The sequence below is a fragment of the Phacochoerus africanus genome, chromosome 5, assembly GCF_016906955.1.
Source record: "Phacochoerus africanus isolate WHEZ1 chromosome 5, ROS_Pafr_v1, whole genome shotgun sequence".
Classification (NCBI taxonomy): Eukaryota; Metazoa; Chordata; class Mammalia; order Artiodactyla; family Suidae; genus Phacochoerus; species Phacochoerus africanus.
Window position 1 is genome coordinate 108,135,045 of NC_062548.1, and position 17,639 is coordinate 108,152,683.

At 43.5% G+C, this 17,639-nt stretch overlaps 1 protein-coding gene across 3 annotated transcripts in view; it reads right to left on the reverse strand.

The window, feature by feature from the left end:
- CRIM1 (cysteine rich transmembrane BMP regulator 1) overlaps positions 1 to 17,639 on the reverse strand; it is a 202,513-nt gene that overhangs the window by 20,264 nt on the left and 164,610 nt on the right. For all 3 annotated transcript variants that reach the window (XM_047782289.1, XM_047782291.1, XM_047782290.1), the window contains one exon: positions 11,726 to 11,947. In XM_047782289.1, the coding sequence (XP_047638245.1) occupies positions 11,726 to 11,947 (222 nt within the window). The remainder of the gene's footprint in view (positions 1 to 11,725; positions 11,948 to 17,639) is intronic.

Below are 17,639 nucleotides of genomic sequence, written 5' to 3' on the forward strand. Positions count from 1 at the left end.
GAGCCCTCCTCACGTGGGCTCAACTGTGCCTGGGCCTCTCTGGCAGAGTGGACAACGTCTTGGCTACCTAACATTTTCAGGTGGAGGCCGAGCTGGCTCCAATTATGCGCTGACTGGGGTGAGCCATGGTTGCAGTGGGCGTTCTATGTCAGGGCCACCAGATTGAGGACAGGGACTTCGATCCATGACAAGCCCATTTCAGGAATGGCAACAAAGGAACGCGTCCCCCTGCTGCTGCTTTCCACGATATCTCCACATCTGATCTGTTTGAGCCATGATATCAAAATACCTCATAACAGTGAAGTTGGTTTATTCAAACAGGTTTTAAAACAAAGCCATGGAGTTCCCGTTGTGGCTCAGTGGTTAACAAATCTGCTAGGAACCATGAGGTTGCGGGTTCGGTCCCTGGCCTTACTCAGTGGGTTGGGGATCCGGTGTTGCTGTGAGCTGTGGTGTAGGTCGAAGATGCAGCTCGAATCCCGAGTTGCTGTGGCTCTGGTGTAGGCCAGCAGCAACAGCTCCGATAGACCCCTAGCCTGGGAACCGCCATGTGCTGCGGGAGCGGCCCCAGAAAAAGGCAAAAAGACAAAACCAAACCAAAAAAAAAAAAAAAAAACCCGAACACACACAAAAAACAAAACAAAACAAAGCCATATTTAGGACATGGGCTGGGCACCACATGAAATAAACGGAGGACTCCTGTTTTTGAAAAAGCCTTGACATTCTTTCTGGAGTGGCTGCTATGTGATCTGGGTTAGAATAGATTTTAGGTAATTAGATTTTAGTTAATGAGGCTTCATGGAAACTTCTTTTGACTAAGTTTCAACGGAAAAGTCAAAGATCTAAATCGAGGCCTGAAGATACGTGGTGAATTTCGGCTGCCTGATGCATCCGGGTGCCCCGTGTATTTCTTACATGCTCATTTCTTTTCCCAGATGTACCACTTCCCACCAGGGCACACTTGGGTCAACCTGAGAAAGCTCTGTCAGAAAGTTCTAGAGACAACTTGGTTTACAGAGAGACATGGCAGTTAATCTACTTAATTTGAAGTTATGAATAATAAAGTCACTGTAGTTCGGGGTGGGGATAGCATAGTCTGATGAGAGGCTACATAAAAGCACTTTCAGCTTTCAGCCGAAGAGGAAAGCAGACAGAGACACGAGAACTCTCCAACTCAAAGTAATCCAAGAGGCTGATGCCTGGTTACGGAGCGGGCTGTGCCATTTCATTTCGACGGCTGTACTTATCACTCCACCTGGTTGCTTCTGCTCACAATGCCATGGGTCTTATTCTTCGATCCCTCACACTAATCACAACTACGTACCGGGTGAGGTGCTCGTCAAGCATTTTTCATGGGCCAGTTCCACGAGTTCTCCACAGCCCAATGGGACAGAGTGTTATTTCAATTTCACAGAGAACCAAGGCACAGGGACAAAGGCAACTTGTCCCAAATGCGTGGCTAGCCAGGGGCAGGGCCAGGTGGAGAACCACACGCACCTGCACAGTCTCTGCGCCCCCTCTGCCTGCCGTGTCCCCAGTGGGGTAACCTCAGTGAGGGTCACTTTCCTGAGCAGGTGTCTGGGCTGCCCCAACAGAAGGGGTCACAGCTCACCGACTCTGGAGAATGGACACTTGGACTTCCTACGCTTTACATTTGTTGTGGCTCCAGTCTCTGCCTTCAAAGGCAAATTATCCTTTCGCCGATTGATTGCATCAGACGATCCCATCAGGGAATGGAGATTAACGAAGTGGTTATGGAGGACTCGGGGTTCTTCCCAGGCAAACTTCTCTTTACCACGCCTCTCTCCCTGCCCCTCTCTCTCTCTCTCCCTCTCGGAAGATTAGAGAAGAAGGTGCCAAGGAAAGCATGAGGTATGACACTAATATAATAAGGTTTAGTTTAAAAACAAATGCATCGGGAGTTGTATACCCAAACTAATGTGATCCCCCCTTCAAAGTAGGCACTGTTGAGGGCTATAAACGTACTCCAGCGATACTGCCCTTGCTTCATCTGGCTCTGGAATTTTCCTTTTGCAATGAATGATATCCAGAGCCAGATTTTGAAACATGCAAGGAAGACGGTTACTCTTTTATGGCCACTCCTCAGTTTAGACCAAGCTTTGGTATTTGGTTTCCTCAGCTCTGGCCTCTATCTTATCCTTCAGATCAGCCTGAAGTGACTTTTGGCCTCTGTCCCTCCCTGCTGAAGGATGGAGATTGGCTGTGGCATCTTCAGCCTCATGTGTCAGGAGCATGGAGTACTGGTGCTTGCAGCTGCCGGCCACCTAACTCAGGGAGCTCTCAGACCTACGTCTTATCTTTTTGGACTCAAATAGACGCAATATTATCTTGCATCATGTTTGGCTACAATAAAAATATGGGATCTCTTTCAGCGATAGAGTTTGGAAAATTCAGCTTGATTTTTCTTTTTCTTTTCCCCCTTTTCTTCGATTCTGGATATATGAAAGGGTGGAGGGAGATGTGGCAGGGCCTTGAAATGTTAACCCCTTTCAGGGTAACCTCTCCAACTGTCTGAACCTCACTATCTTACTTCTTTTTAAGATAAGAAAAAGCTTAACAGGCTGTTAAAGTTGGACTTTGCTTGTGCTCTGGAGCTATTTTACTAATAATCCCATAAAGCTAATTAACAGCTGGGGGAAAACCTAGGGCCTAGAATTGTGCCATTTTCTTCCTCTATAAAGATCCAATTCAATATTTCAGGAGTCACTGAGGTAGCTCAGAGCTGGCTCTGACTCTAACCATGATGAAAAGAAAGCATTGCCAGACTCCCCACCCCCTTTTCCTCTGTGAAAGTTTATAAAAATTAAAATCCACTAGAACCTATATTTCTGCCAGGAGCCAACTTCCCTGTATAGATCGTTCGGGTTCTAAATCTGGTTGTGGTGGTCATGAAGTTAGAGTCCTGGTGTGGGAGTAACTTCCTGGGAGGAAGTTAGGCAGCTTTAGAAACTGCATCAGTTCTTGCAAATCTCCAATGTACTATTTCGAGACCTGAAAAGTAATTTACTCTGGGATCCTAGCAGCCAGGAAACTAAACGCAGCCCCTACTCTCAGAGAGTAAGTCCCACTGCAAAAGAAACCAATGAGCCGTGCAGTGGGTGCCCGTTCCCCCTGCATATCGCTATGGAGAGCATATTCTAAACGCTGTGGGTGCAGCACTGCGCAACAACGGGAGGTCTCAGCCCTCGAAGAGATGATCTTGGATCCAGAGGGTCTCATCAGCTTTGTGTGATTCTAGGTCCAAGAAGATGTGCCAAACGATGTGAAAAAACTGTGCCAACTGCAGGCCCTGCTAATAACATTACACTTCAAATTGGTTTCTTACGTTAGAGGCTCGAGGGATTTAAAGAAAACTTCAGTGCAATTGTTTAGGCAGGTGGGTAAAGGTACCAGGTACACCATGGGTCATGCAGAATTTAAAACGCAGAGTGGAAAAGGCAGCCAAGTGTTTCCACTGACACAGCTGACTTGGGTAAGTATAGAGGAAGTACTTTTTAAAATTCTGGCTTATGACTATAACAATGAATTACAAATACTCTTTCTCTAACTCCAACAAAGGAATGAGATACTACTATTACCTTGTATTTTACTCTCTATTAACTGACAAGACATTGCAATCACTGGCCTGTGAGATCCTTGAATTTTCAGATCCCAAGCAGGGCACATATTGGGCACAAATGCCCCATCTAGAGAATCAATGGAATGTGAGTGCCTCCTGTTTGAGAAACCAGCTCTACTTTACAAATTTTTTTTAAACATAAAGTGGAGACAAAGAGAAATCACAACGAAGAAGAACTCTGAGCAAATAAATGACCAGGTCACTAAGAAATGGATAGAGATCTGCGGACAAAGAAGACGATGACTGATTTTTTTTTTCTTTTTACAGCCATGGACCTTCCTAAGCTAAGGGTTGAGTCAGAGCTGCAGCTGCCAGCCTACACCACAGTCACAGCAACGCTGATATCCTCACAGAGGCAACATCGGGTCCTTAACCCTCTGAGCCATGAAGGGAACTCCCTGATTTTGAATATGCTGGCTTGCTGGATCTTCCTAGACTAAAAGAATATAAGAGGGGAACTCAACTGAAGTCTTATGAAAAACAGACACAGGTGGCCTAGACGCTTTTGGTGAGGCAGAGTTCTAATACACAGTAATTCCATCAGCAAACGATGAAAGGTTTTTGGCTAAAAATGCAAAACGTATTTATTGATTTACCTCAAACCTTGAGTACTTTATCTTGTAACATCTAGCTTCTAATACATAAAGCACATGCTCTTAATTCACTTGTATAAAAAGAAAAACCTGAGGCAAATATTGCCAGGTAGGCTGACTCCTACCTCCATATAATGCCTTAATTTAACCAAAGGCAGATCTGACCCCAGTTTTAAGACTTTTCTTGGACGTCCCCTTCTTGCTTTATTTTATTCTATCTGTTTCTTGGGATGGGAGTCAAGGTCTCTTTATAAAGGCCAAGAGAGCCTTTCAGGTTTCTTCAACATACTGGAAAGAAGAGGTGATGGATGGCACAGGGTTCCTAATGAACAGAGAAAGTATAAACATTCCTGAGTTCTCACTGAACTAGTAAACATGGTGACTTCTGGCTGACTCCTACTGCATGCCAGGAGACAGAGTTTCTCAATAACAGAACTTGCTAATCCTTGTATTAAGCATCTGTTATGGGCTGATTAAGCACTTCACATACAGAAGTTCAAGGAAACATATTACTGTCAACTTTAAAAAAGGTCTTGTCTCGTATGGCTTTACAATCCAAGATGCACATACAGGCACATGGAGATGATACACACAGAAATCATTCTGAAAATAGATAATGTAGTCTAAAAGGCAGGCAGGAACCATGACAGTCAAGGAGGGCTGACTAAGAAGGAAAACAAAGTTTCCTTCAGAACTTAAAGGAAACTATGTACGTGAGAATCAGGATATAAAGTCTTGTTAAGAAAACTGTGAGGTAGAAGTCACTGGGCTTCCCAGAGTGGCCGGTTTCTGCACCAGAGGAGTTTCTGCACCTACTAGAGGTGGTTCACCCTGTTGCAGCCCGAGTACTGCCAGGAAGACTCCACCAGCAGCCTCCTGCAGGCTCTGCGGACTGACTTTAGTCTGATTGTATCTCCTGGCCAAAGTGTAGTCCTCCTAGAGGGGTTCCTCCTCTCCCTCATGAGACGGTACACAGTCAGAGTTGGCTTCCTGGACTGAAATAAGAGGTGAGAGGCACCTGCTACTAATCTCTCTGGAAACACAGGTGCCGGCCTCCCTTCTGTGCAGCAGACGTCTGTGAATTAAGAACATGGGGCTGGAGCCTAGATAAGACGATGCCATTCAGAGGTTTCCCCCAACTTAACTAGAACAACTTGAATGTCTGTTTACACAGCCAGGGGCCTGGGGAGGATACTGAAGTGAGAAGAGAAAGCTGCTTATGGGATAAGCAAGATGAGATGCTTCCTAGGGTGGAGGGCAAGACCTAAACAAACTGAAATCAAACCCTGTTTATTTTTGTTGCAACAACTTTAGACCAGTTCCCAAGTTAGCACAGGGCCTGACAACCAGAATGTTTTCCGTCTTACACCCTCTAAACAATACACAGAAAAGCACCCCGCTTCCCTGCTTCCCTTCCCTTTCGCTGAAATCGCTTAGCAGGAAGTGGGAGCCCCAGGAGTGCGGTGCAGGGGCCACAGGAACGGGGAGCTCTGAAGATCAGGCGGCACAGGCGGTCTCCTCCAGACGGGGGCAATCTGACTACACACGCCACATGCTCTGCTTCCAGGAATCACGGTGAATCCTGCAGACACAGACTCCTCAGATGGGACTCGTCTCTTCCGGCAAACAGAAAAATAAAAGCGTGCCTTCTCTCTCCCATGGCAACGATGTCCAGAGGCAGGAGAGGACAGTGAAGCTCTGAGGTCTGGGGCCAGGCACTGCCCCAACACCGCAGCCCTACAAAGCCTTAGACTGCACACTGCTTTCACCTGGGTCACACTGAGGTGACTGAAGTGGTCACGGGTTCCAGACGCCAAGAGTGTGCACCACTGAAGCCTTTTCTCAAATATTCTCATCCTTTAAAATCCTGTCACTGGGATGCGACATCCAGGCCCTTCTCTTGCAAAAAGACAGGTTCTGCGTGTAAAATGAGGTACCAAATTCCATTTGATGCCTTCTCCTCAGCTCACGTACACCTCATGTTAGGAGAACTGTAACTGGATGAGCCAATATGCATTCCTATCGTTTTCCACGTTTATAAAGTGCTTTCACATAGGCATATCCTGTCACTTAATTTTCATGGCCCTTTAGTGAAGCACAGGACAATATTATCATTCCCATCTTACAGATGAGGAAACTGAGCTAGAGTTATATCCTATACCAAGACATAGAGCTAGAACGTGCCAGAGATGGGATCATCATGCCTTGGCTCCAAAGTACATTCTCTTTCCAATATACAGAAGATTTTAATGTTAAGAAAACACACTGGAGAAACAGCTGTGAAAAATGTTCCAATGAAGATGCCAGTATCATAACATTATGGCTTAAAAATGTACATTTAGTTCTCTGAGTGGTGTATTTTAGAGATGCTGAATTAAATATTTACTGTTTGATTCCTCGGCTGAATTGAATACACAATAATCCACAGATGTTCCAAAGAGATACTATTTGTATCTATCTCTAAGAGAAGATAGCTAAACAAATAAACATAAATCTAAGCAAAAATGAATGCTACAGGAGAGACTGACTTGATATAAAGTGTAGGCACTGCCCCTCCTAAAGAGAAATATTATTAATCATTTGCTAGTTGAAGATCACGATGGAAAGGAAATATAATTACATCATTACAACTGAGTGCCAAGCCAGCTGGGCTCCATGTGAAAGCTCCACCTCAAATATTAATAAAGGATATATATAAATACATAAAAATAGCTAACCTCTAATCAGACTTACAAGAAAACCATTTTTTTAATGTACTATCTATAATAGAACTCATTTCACAGATGTTTAAAGACATAAGATACTCAAAGACACTTAAAAGACTTGAAGATATGTAATCCGAGTATAACTTTGTTCACCTCATTATGAAATAAATAGATGTGCGTGTGTGTATATACATACACACATAAAACATGAACCATCATCCAAAAATAACTAACCTTTGACAAAAACTTCAATGAGAAGAAAGATGCACTGACTCAGGGATTTCCAGCCAACAAATATGACTCTAAATATCTGACTTCAAATATTTTTTAAAATAACATATGATTACAAATAAATAAAAATACTTGCCAATGAGAAATTGCAAAACAATATTCTATGTACTGAGTCAGCCTTAGGACTTGGCCAAAACAGAGTCGCTTACTCAAGAACAGCCCTGTTCAAGACATGTGATTGCCAAGGGGGCAGGGAAAGGGATTGGGCTGGGAGTTTGGGATTAGTAGATGTGAACTATTCCATTCAGAATGGATAAGCAATGGGGTCCTGTTGTATATACAGGGAACTATATCTGATCTCTTGGGATATAACATGATGGAAGACAACATAAGAAAAAGAATGTATAACGTATATATAAACTGGGTCACTCTGCTGTACAGCAGAAATTGGCACGACATTGTAAATCAACTACAATTTTTAAAAAGGAGGAAAAATTATAATGTTATTAACTACTACTGCTAAAAACAAAACAAAACACAGAACAGCCCTATTCAATGAGGCTGACTGTATTGGCAGGACCCCCAGGTATATAAATTTCCAAGGTAGTAGCATTGCTGCTAGAGGTAGTGGCAATATGGCCTCGAAGTCCCCATATGCTACCCTAGGCAAGATCTTTATGATCAATGTAGTGCCTTTTCCTAATATTTTCAAAGTGGACAATATAAGTTTTATACTTTGTATTACATAATATAAATATAGTATTTATGAATACAATATTCAGGAATGACTGAACCCCTGGACTTGGTGACATTCTGCTGGGATGCTGACAGATGCTGCCAGAGACTGGCCCTCGGCAGAAGCATTACCCACACAAACATCAGAGCAAGGGTGATGTGGTTCAGGGCACAGGAAGTACCTGGGGTATAAGGCTTGCAGGTTTCACTGTTTGCTGCCCTTTAGGAGTGATGGAATAAAGATCTCCTTGAGGGACTGAAATAATTTTTGTTCCAGAAAGGCATGTATCATGTACTCAGTGCTAAGGCTACAGATGCTATCTTGATGGTGAGGTTTGTCATGGCAAAGGCATCTGCTGTTTATAAGGAACCTCATATCAAATCTGACATCACATCAGAATTCCCACCAGGCCTTTTATCTCCTCCTGATTCATACTCAAGTCATCTTTTGAGTCTTGTTCCCCATTCTGTAAGCCATCATTACAGTTAAAAAGCCTATGAAAATAAAATCTGAGTTTGTATGTATTTGTGTAGGAAGCAGAATATTAAAAAAAAATGAGGGAATCAGAAGATATTCCATTAAAATGATTGGGTAATTACTACCTAGTTTCTTTCTCATACAAGGATGAATTCCCTAATGATGGGTATTATAAGTAATTAGACAAAGCTGTTCACTTTTCAAAATTAATCATCAATCCTATTAATTATGTCTGTATCACATTCTATTAAATTAGCACACATAATATAAGGCTTTCAGACGTCAGAAGAGAAGCATTACCACTGCACTTTAGTGACTTGATAATTTATCTGAAAGGAACACAAATACTCATAATTATGCTACTTTTAGTAGGATCAGCCTTTTCAATTCTCTTGCAGTAAGAAAAACGTCTATTCTACAAGTTAAAAGCAAGCATGCTTTTATTTAAGGGTTTTATACTAAATAAGAAGTCAGATTGAAGGCAGGTCTGAGGTATTTAGATATCTATATTTGGCTGATTAGGGAAAATATCCACCCAGGCAGGAGACCTGTAGCCACGGGGAGGTCAGTGCCGTAGCCTGTGGGAGACTCACGTGACCCCAGGAGCAGTTCATCTGGGTTAAAGAGGAGCTGGGTTCAAACTGAGATGATGAAAGCACTGGTCCTCAGTGGCTGCTGAGATGCCATCGGGAGCTTTTCTACTAGAACGATGGCCTCCCCACCTTTTCCCTTTGCTGGGGGATCTGGATGTGGATGCAGGCTCTGCCACTGAGGCACAGCTAGTCATCATCTGCAGGCGTCCTAACGCTGCCCAGGCTCGCTGCCCTTACAGAGGGACCACACTGACGGAAGGTGACAAGAGAAGGTCTGGAGAGGCCAAGAGAGCAAACTGGAGGGTCCGTAAATCCCCACATCACAGTCATGAACTGAACCTGACTTCATATGCTTGACATAAGCTGGGAGAAAGGATAGAGGCTAATCTGACAAGGCTACTTGCAAAGAAGAATGATGCATAAAGAGGATCCTAAAGACAATTTCAGTAACAAAACACGCATGAAGCATTAAGATGAGTAAGAGAACAACAGCGCACAGTATGGCTCATCCAACGTGAAGATTCCCCAATATGTTCCCCAGAAGATACATCACAGGTTTCTATGATACACTTATACCTGCATCGCTTGGGGGGAGGCTGTTGTGGAAGGAGATGCAATAGAGACAAAAATTCCATTCTATCATTATGAGGGTATATGAACCACATTTTAGTTAAAGTGCTTACAATCTAACTTGAAGCCCGAACCATAAACTGTGGTCAAATGGGTATTCCCTGCTCTCCCCCCGACTAAAGAAGTATATCCAAATTATGCAAGAACTGGAATAGGAAAATATGAAGGCAAAAGATAAAAAAGGGAAGACAAAGACCACAGAATACTGTGATATGCAAATTTCTTTCTATAAGTTTGAATTTGTTAAATTGGCCTTGTGAGAAAGAGACATGATTTACTATTATCACATGGCAACAAACATACTAGTTGGTAATGTACTAATAAGCACACATTTACCAATTAAGTAGCAAAACATGACAGGAACTTTTTTTTATATAAAAAAAAAAATGAATTTTCAACACACGAGAAATTCGCTGCTGGGTTTCTCCTCTGAAGGTAACAGAATTTTCTGCCTCCCGGGCCCTGGTTTCCAAATGTAATCATTTAGGATTGAAGTTTTGATATTTCAATATGGTGGTCCTGGCTGTATATCTCCCCCTCTAGCCACCAACCTCCGGCCTGAAACAGTGACCTGGTCACATCTTTCATTTAGATTTCACCAAAAGCTGTGCCGTTTTCCAAAGAAATATTGTCAGCTCTCTGAGAAGATATGCAGCAGCGAACTGGATGTAGACCTTGATACATTTTTGGCTCCATTTAGGAGCTACAAAGCTTATAGGTATGACAGCACACCCACCCAACGTCCCAGTTACTAAAACGCAGGGCAACCATGTGTCTCAATTTGCTTGGGACACTCCTGGTCTAGAGCCATGGTCCCTCCATAATTATCAACAGCCCCCATTTCACTCACAAATGTGTGGTTCAAAGAATAAATTGGATGGATGGTCATCTTATGAAAAGAAGGTCATCCTATCCATCTTTCACACATAATTTTTAATGTTCTCTGACTATTACACTGAGAAAACCAAGCTCTGTAAATCTCCTGAGATCAGAAATTGTGTTTTAAAAATATCTTCTCATTTCTTGTATACCAATGTGTGGAATAAGGGTTCAGAGGAAGTGGAAAAGTCCAGTGGTTGGAGGTCACTGTCAAGGACAGGGAGCTGCCCTTTGATAAGCTTGAGTTGTGGTCAACATGCACCCGGGTGCCATTGAGAGACTCACCTATGAGATCTGCTACAAAGCCCTGTGGCCAGAGGATCTCTCCTCCTCCTGAGGCAGCACCCCAAATACAGGCACTGATTTGCATCTAGAAAGCATGCAAAAATCTTCAACAGTAAATGCATGGTGCCTGCCACTAATACAGCTCGCCTAATTCTGCACCTGCTAACTCTGATGACAGGTTCACTCCTGGACTGAGATATGTCATTGTCTTGCACTTGACTTTATGAGCTTTACTTGAGACAAAAGCAATCACAGTGAGAGCCTTGGGAGCAGGGACTGTGTTAGAGTTGCCAGCTGTCTAAGCCTTGCCTTCTGGACTCCAGAACAGCATCTGGCCTGTGTCCATAGGACTGGTTTTTGTATAGATGGCAGTGGTTAATATACACCTTGGCTTACGAGATGTACCCCTGTGGACACTGGAAGGAGAAGGCTCTGTCAATTACTCAGGCCTCACGCTGTCCCCTAAGCCCCCAACTTGGACAACTGCATGTTTAAATAGAATCAATTAAGTGTTAGCAGACAGAGGAATAACTGGGAGATTCAATTACTATCTGGTATTTAGCTGATCTTGAGGCAGTGGCCAGCTTTAGGCTCTATGTGTAATGTGAATATGGGACATGGTGTTTCCATGTGGACAAAAAGACCACTTCTGCTAATAAAGTGAAGGAAGAGAGTTACGACATTGAAAATCCTGAAACAGCAAAGGAGCATGACAGAGCCTGACAGTGCTCTAATATCACGGCATCCTGAGAGAGCATTTCTGCATTCGTAACATGTTTGACCTCAGAAACACATCTTCCAACATCTTTCCTCTGCCTGACGTGACAACACTGGGTCTGTGTGGCATGTCAACCAGAAAGACAGACTTTAAAACTATTAACTGATCTAGTCAAATGGCTGTCAACACAGATTTCGTGGCAATGGGAGAGAGGAAGGGCTTTTTTTCTTGGTCTTACCTATGCAGTAGGGACAACACTGGCCTTTTCTCAAAACAGGTCTTTCGCAGGATACAGAAGGGCAAGACTCAGAGAAACAGCTAATCACACTATCCAGGCACACGCAGCTGGTACACACATCAGGCTTCCAGGACTCAGCAGCCAGGAATATATCCCCTTCGTCATTTTTGCAGTAACTAGGCACGCTGTCATTATGGGATGAGGAAGGCTGGAGAGGTTCATCTGGAAAAAAGGAACAGAAGGTCAGCAGGGAAAAGAAGATGCTGCAGGCCACCCACTGCACAACAAAGCAAGTTCCTCTCCATCTCAGAAAAAGTGCCCTCAATCCCCATGGCTTTGTGTATGTGCCTCCTAAAAACTGACCCAGGAACGAAACAGCACGTCTGACTGAGGCAGGGTCTGCAGTCTGAAGGCAAAACAACAAAGGCTACAAAAGATCTGCTGCAGAGAGTCTGTCAGTTGCATGTACAACATCCACTCTGCTCTCTTCCTTAGTCGAATAAAGTCCTGATTTGGGGGTGGGTGGGTGGGGAGTGGGGTTGTTGAGGACTTGGATCACAAGAGGAATATGTTGGAGCTCCTGTTGTGACTCAGAGGGTTATGAACCTGACTAGTCTGCATGAGGTTGTGGGTTTGATCCCTGGCCTTGCTCAGTGGGTTAAGGATCCGGCACTGCCGTGAGCTGTGGTGCAGGACACAGATGTGGCTCAGATCTGGTATTGCTGTGGCTGTGGCATTAGCTGGCAGCTGCAGCTCTGATTCGACCTCTAGCCTGGGAACTTCCACATGCCACACATGCAGCTATAAAAAGAAAACAAACCCAAGAGGAATGTGTCGATCAGGACAATCTTGCTTCCTCCCTTTGCAGTCACCTGCACAACTAGCGATGGCTGGGTCACCTCGCTGGGGCTAATGGGATGCACTGGCTGATAAGGGGGCTTCTGGGAAAACTTGAACTTTCTTAAAAGAAGGGCAGATGTGAAGCTACTCCCATTTTTCCATGTTCTCCCTGCTTCCACCATGACAGGGTCAGCCTGCTGCTGTAATAGCCTAACTGCACCTGTAAGAGAGGGCCTGACATCACTAAGGCACTAAATCAAAGTGATCAACATCTGTCTCCAAGCTTCTCAGAATGTATATAAAAGAAACCTCTAGCTGTTTAAAAACTGTAGCTGGGGTTTGTCTCCCTTGCAGCAGAACAAAACCACGTGTAGTCCTAACCAATCAACACCCAAACAGTTTCACTGTACCTCTCCCAGAACATGGAACACCCCATGGTTCAGGCATTCACATTAACGGCTGAAAAATGACAGGGGGGGCGTAAGTCATTCCTGAGGACACAGCTAGAGAGAAATCATCGGCAGGTCTTCCGTGTTTTCAGTACCTCTGAGGATTAGAGGGTCTCCTGATCCAGTTACAACTTGAAACTGAAAAGGATGTCACCAGAAAAAAAACCTAGATCTCTCTTTGGGTCTTGGCATTTGCCGAAATGAGTTGAAAACTGTTAAGCTCAAGCAGAGAGCTGACTGGGACATAACAAAGGCAAGTGCAAATTAGTGAGCTTCCTAGTTTAGAAACAACTGCCCCGATAAGAGAGCACTTCTAACCTTGAATAGTCATGATGGTCCCACCCAGCAAACCTGTAAGCGGATCTCATCTTCTCAATGGATACTGGGTCAGAAGAATTATCTCCTGTTCTTCAGAATCAACATCACGAGTTCTGCTCTTTCATAAACACATGGTTACGACAGTGACCCAGCTCTAAGTGTGACATTTCCCCTCCATCTACCTCATGACTATACCCTACAGCTAACAAGATCGACCAGATCTGATACGAGGAGTCTCTTTGAGATGCAGGGCCATTGCTTTATTTTGGGCCCTCGGAGCCTGAGGCACTTGACCGTATCTCCTGAAGGCAGCGGCAAGTGAATGCCCAGCTCCAAGTGTGCTACAGGTCAAGTTTTAGGTAAAGTTCCCTAGATCATGTGCTCATGGGTTAAAAGTGGTAAGATGGGAAAAACCTTCTCTTCTCGGGGACCTCTTCTGGGATATTCATGTCTAGGGATAATTTATTTTTAAATTATCTGATGTTAACTTTTGATTTGGCTGGAAATCAGGGCACCTGATTCTCGTCTACACGGGCTCTGCAAATTGCCATAAGGTTTCTGAGGGTTATGATAGCTTAGCTCTTGCAAGTAACACCCAATCTGGTGCCTGAAAATTTAGAGGAAGCAGGGACAGCACCAACGAAGCCATGAAACAGCAGCTGAAATGAGCATCCTAGAGCCTGGAGGCCTCTGAATGAGGGGTGGCAGAGACCCCAGGGGACCCAGGAATGTGCCTGGGTGAGAGGTACAGCTGAGATGCAGTGTCCGAAGGTCTTCAGCCTCTGCGGCAGGAGCCTCCTACCTGAACCCTGACTGAAGACGTCACTTGGGAATCTTGCCACAGTGCCTTCTTTCCTTGTGTCTCTTTTTCCATTATTTCCTGTCCCAGAGACCCTTCTTTAATTTTGATTCCAGCTATTAACTCATTTATTTTGTTTTCACCAGTTCTGTCACTGGTGCTCATTCCTTTTACTCCTTTTTTTCATTTTAGGGCCACACCTGTGGCATATAGAAGTTCCCAGGACAGGGGTAGAATCAGAGCTGCAGCTGATGGCCTACACCACAGCTCATGGCAACAAAAGATCCTTAACCCACTGAATGAAGCCAGGGATCAAACCCGAATCCTCATTGATACTAGCTGGGTTCTGAACCCATGGAGCCACAATGGGAACTCTTCTTTTTACTTCTATTCAGGTTCCTTCTTTCTCTTCTGTGTTATGCTTCTTTCCAACTTTAAAAAAATCAAGAATGAAAGGGAATTTTTTTTTTTTTTTCTTTTTAGGGCCTCAGCATATGAAGTTCCCCGGCTAGGGGTCGAATCAGAGCTACAGCTGCCGGCCTACACCACAGCCACAGCAACACGGGATCTAAGCCATGTCGGTAACCACAGCTCACGGCAATGCCGGAACCCCGACCCAATGAGCGAGGCCAGGGATCGAACCCGAATCCCCACGGATACTAGTCAGATTCATTTCTGCTGCAGGTAAACTCTTCCACAAACTCCCAAAAGAGAATTTTTCAAGTGTGGAAAAAGGAAGGAAGTGTTATTCTATTCTCTCTCCCCTTTTCCCCTGGGTGACGTGGTCAATCTTTCTTTTTGAGCCCATTTCTGTTTTGAGACCTCACTGTAAATAAGGCCAGGGGAGAGGGAAAGTTAAGGACAGAGGGAATGACAAGGCATCCTAGGAGCTTCAATCACCACAAGGGATGCAACCCTTCTAGTTGTACATCTGTATCATCTGAGGCCAACTTTAGGATACAAGTATCCTAAGATTAGAGATGGGATTTTTCTAGATGTGAAGGACACAATGTTATCAATGCTGCTGTTGAAATACAGTGATGTGAAGAAATCAATGTTCTGAATTTTAAGACTTTTTATCTTTCTATCACTGCAACACAGCCATAAATGTAAAGTTCAGAACAATCAGTGATGGGGTAGGTGACTGATTTTAAAATATAAGTGAATTTCAGATACATGCTTATTCATAGATATAAGTGTAACCTTTGGAATACTGATCTAGAAAACAGAGTCCCAACGTTTAAGATGAAGGCTATAATTGAAGTCTCTCTTAAGCAACTATAAAGAAAGGAAGAGTCAGAGTTCCTGTTACGGCTCAGCGGTTAATGAACCCGACTAGTATCCATAAGGACAAAGGTTCGATCCCTGACTTCACTCAGTGCGTCAAGGATCCAGAGTTGCTGTGAGCTGTGGTATAGGTTGCAGATGCGACTTGGATCCCCCGTTGCTGTGGCTGTGGCGTAGGCCGGCGGCCACAGCTCTGATTCGACCCCTAGCCCGGGAACCTCCATATGCTGCCAAGTAAAGATAAAAAAAAAATACATAAATAAAAAGAAAGAAAGAACGGAAGAGTCACCCAGGATAAGTTTATAAAGGACAAGGCAAAGCCAGGCACAAATGGGCTTGTTCCATTTTGAGAGGGGAGAACTCTGCCCTGCTCTGCTGGAATCAGCAGGGCCTCTGCTCGTGCAAACCTGCCTTGCAATCCAGCTCTAAGAAACCACTCTTTGGCACATGCAGGAGTCCCATTTTCAGGGAGATCTTGTTCTTTGCCTGGGCTGAACCTCTGGGTCCAGTCAGGTGTCCTGCCAATGAATTTGGGCACTGATCGTGGAGAAGTCCCTTCCCCTAAACCAGTCCCTGTACTAGTCCTCAGATTCGAGGACAAGTGGCACCAGAGGTACTTGTTACTTTAGGTAAAGCGTCCTGGGTTATATGTGCTCTTGATTCTTTCCTTCCCAGGTACTCCTCTCACCTGGTTGTTACGATTTACTTAAAGGAGGAGTATTGGATTATTCAGTTCTTTGGATTATTGCTCCACTGCTCCCTGGGACAGGAGTTGTGTCTGTTCTCACTAACCCCAGGTCCCTAAGGCTCAGTAAAGGCATTCCATAAGAGCTTGTAAAAGGAATACTAAATGAGCATAAATTCATGAACAGCAATGACATGACTACTCAAAGTAGTTTCCACCAGGAGGATGGAAATAGTCCTGGTTACATATTAACAGAGAAACATTAGCAGGGTTTGCATCTAAGTTAAAGAATGATGATAAAAATACAGGAGAGACTAGATTATATCCTAACGACATAATATGTTTGAACTATTTCTTCTACTAGAAAAGATGGTGCGTTAATGAAGCTTTTCAGATTATCATGGCTGCAAATTACATCAAAGATTCTGGATGAAGATGATGATACCTGAGCAGCAGGGCATGATGACAACAGCAAATAATGTGGCTATCCCTACAATTTCATCTGATGCACTTAAAAAATAGGGTCAATGTGAGCCCGAGAAGAATTTTGGACACTGACTATGTATAATGACATAACAATATCAGAATACTGCATAATATTATATAAGGACAGAACAATAGATTCTGGTCAGCTGACTAGATAATCCAGTTTTAAAAATAATAAAATACAATGGTTTATGTTTTACTAAGAAGAAATGTCCTAAGAACATATATTTCGAAGGTAAATGAGTATTTCCTAAGAATATATATTTCGAAGGTAAATGAGTATTAAGTCGAAAAAAGACTGAGCAACCACAAGACAAAACTAGAGGGCTGTCAACTTGGTAATTTCATATATATATATACACACACATATATATATACATACATACATATACACACACACATACACACACAAATTAGTATCTTTTGGAAAAAAGGCATATATTCTAGCATTAATTAGAAGTGCTACTTCTTAAAGTTGCAAAATCAGCACCTTATGTTTGAAAGTCTGACAAAATTTCATTATATTTGTTTCATGACCATATATTTACCTAGAGCCGGATTATGAGGACTAAAAAAAGAAAATAACAATACTCTTTGTACACATGCACTGCTAGTCACTTAACACTTCTTAATCATCACAGATTAGAGAAGGTGGGCTGTGTGTATATTTTAGCAATTCCTCTGTTGTACAGTCTCAAAGTATCTTCACCACTCTTACCGATTTCAAAGAATTTTATTTACATTATTTATCAATAACTGTTCTTTAAGTTTCATGAAGACAAGGGGAATTTTTCACATTGGGAGTACTCTGGTGCAGCAGGACTGTCTCTTTAGTCTGAGATGTAGGGTTAAGGAAAAAAGGGTAGAAAGAAGCAATCTCCTTTTTTTCTTTTTGATTCAAAGTCACCTCAGCTGCAAGGCATACTGACTGCATAAACAGTGCCTTCCACAAAAAGGAATTAATCTAAGAAGCAGGTTGCCAGGGGTTCCTGCCTGGGCTACCGGTGACTGGGTTTGGCGCACTCCCATGCAGGGTTCAGCCAAGGCTTC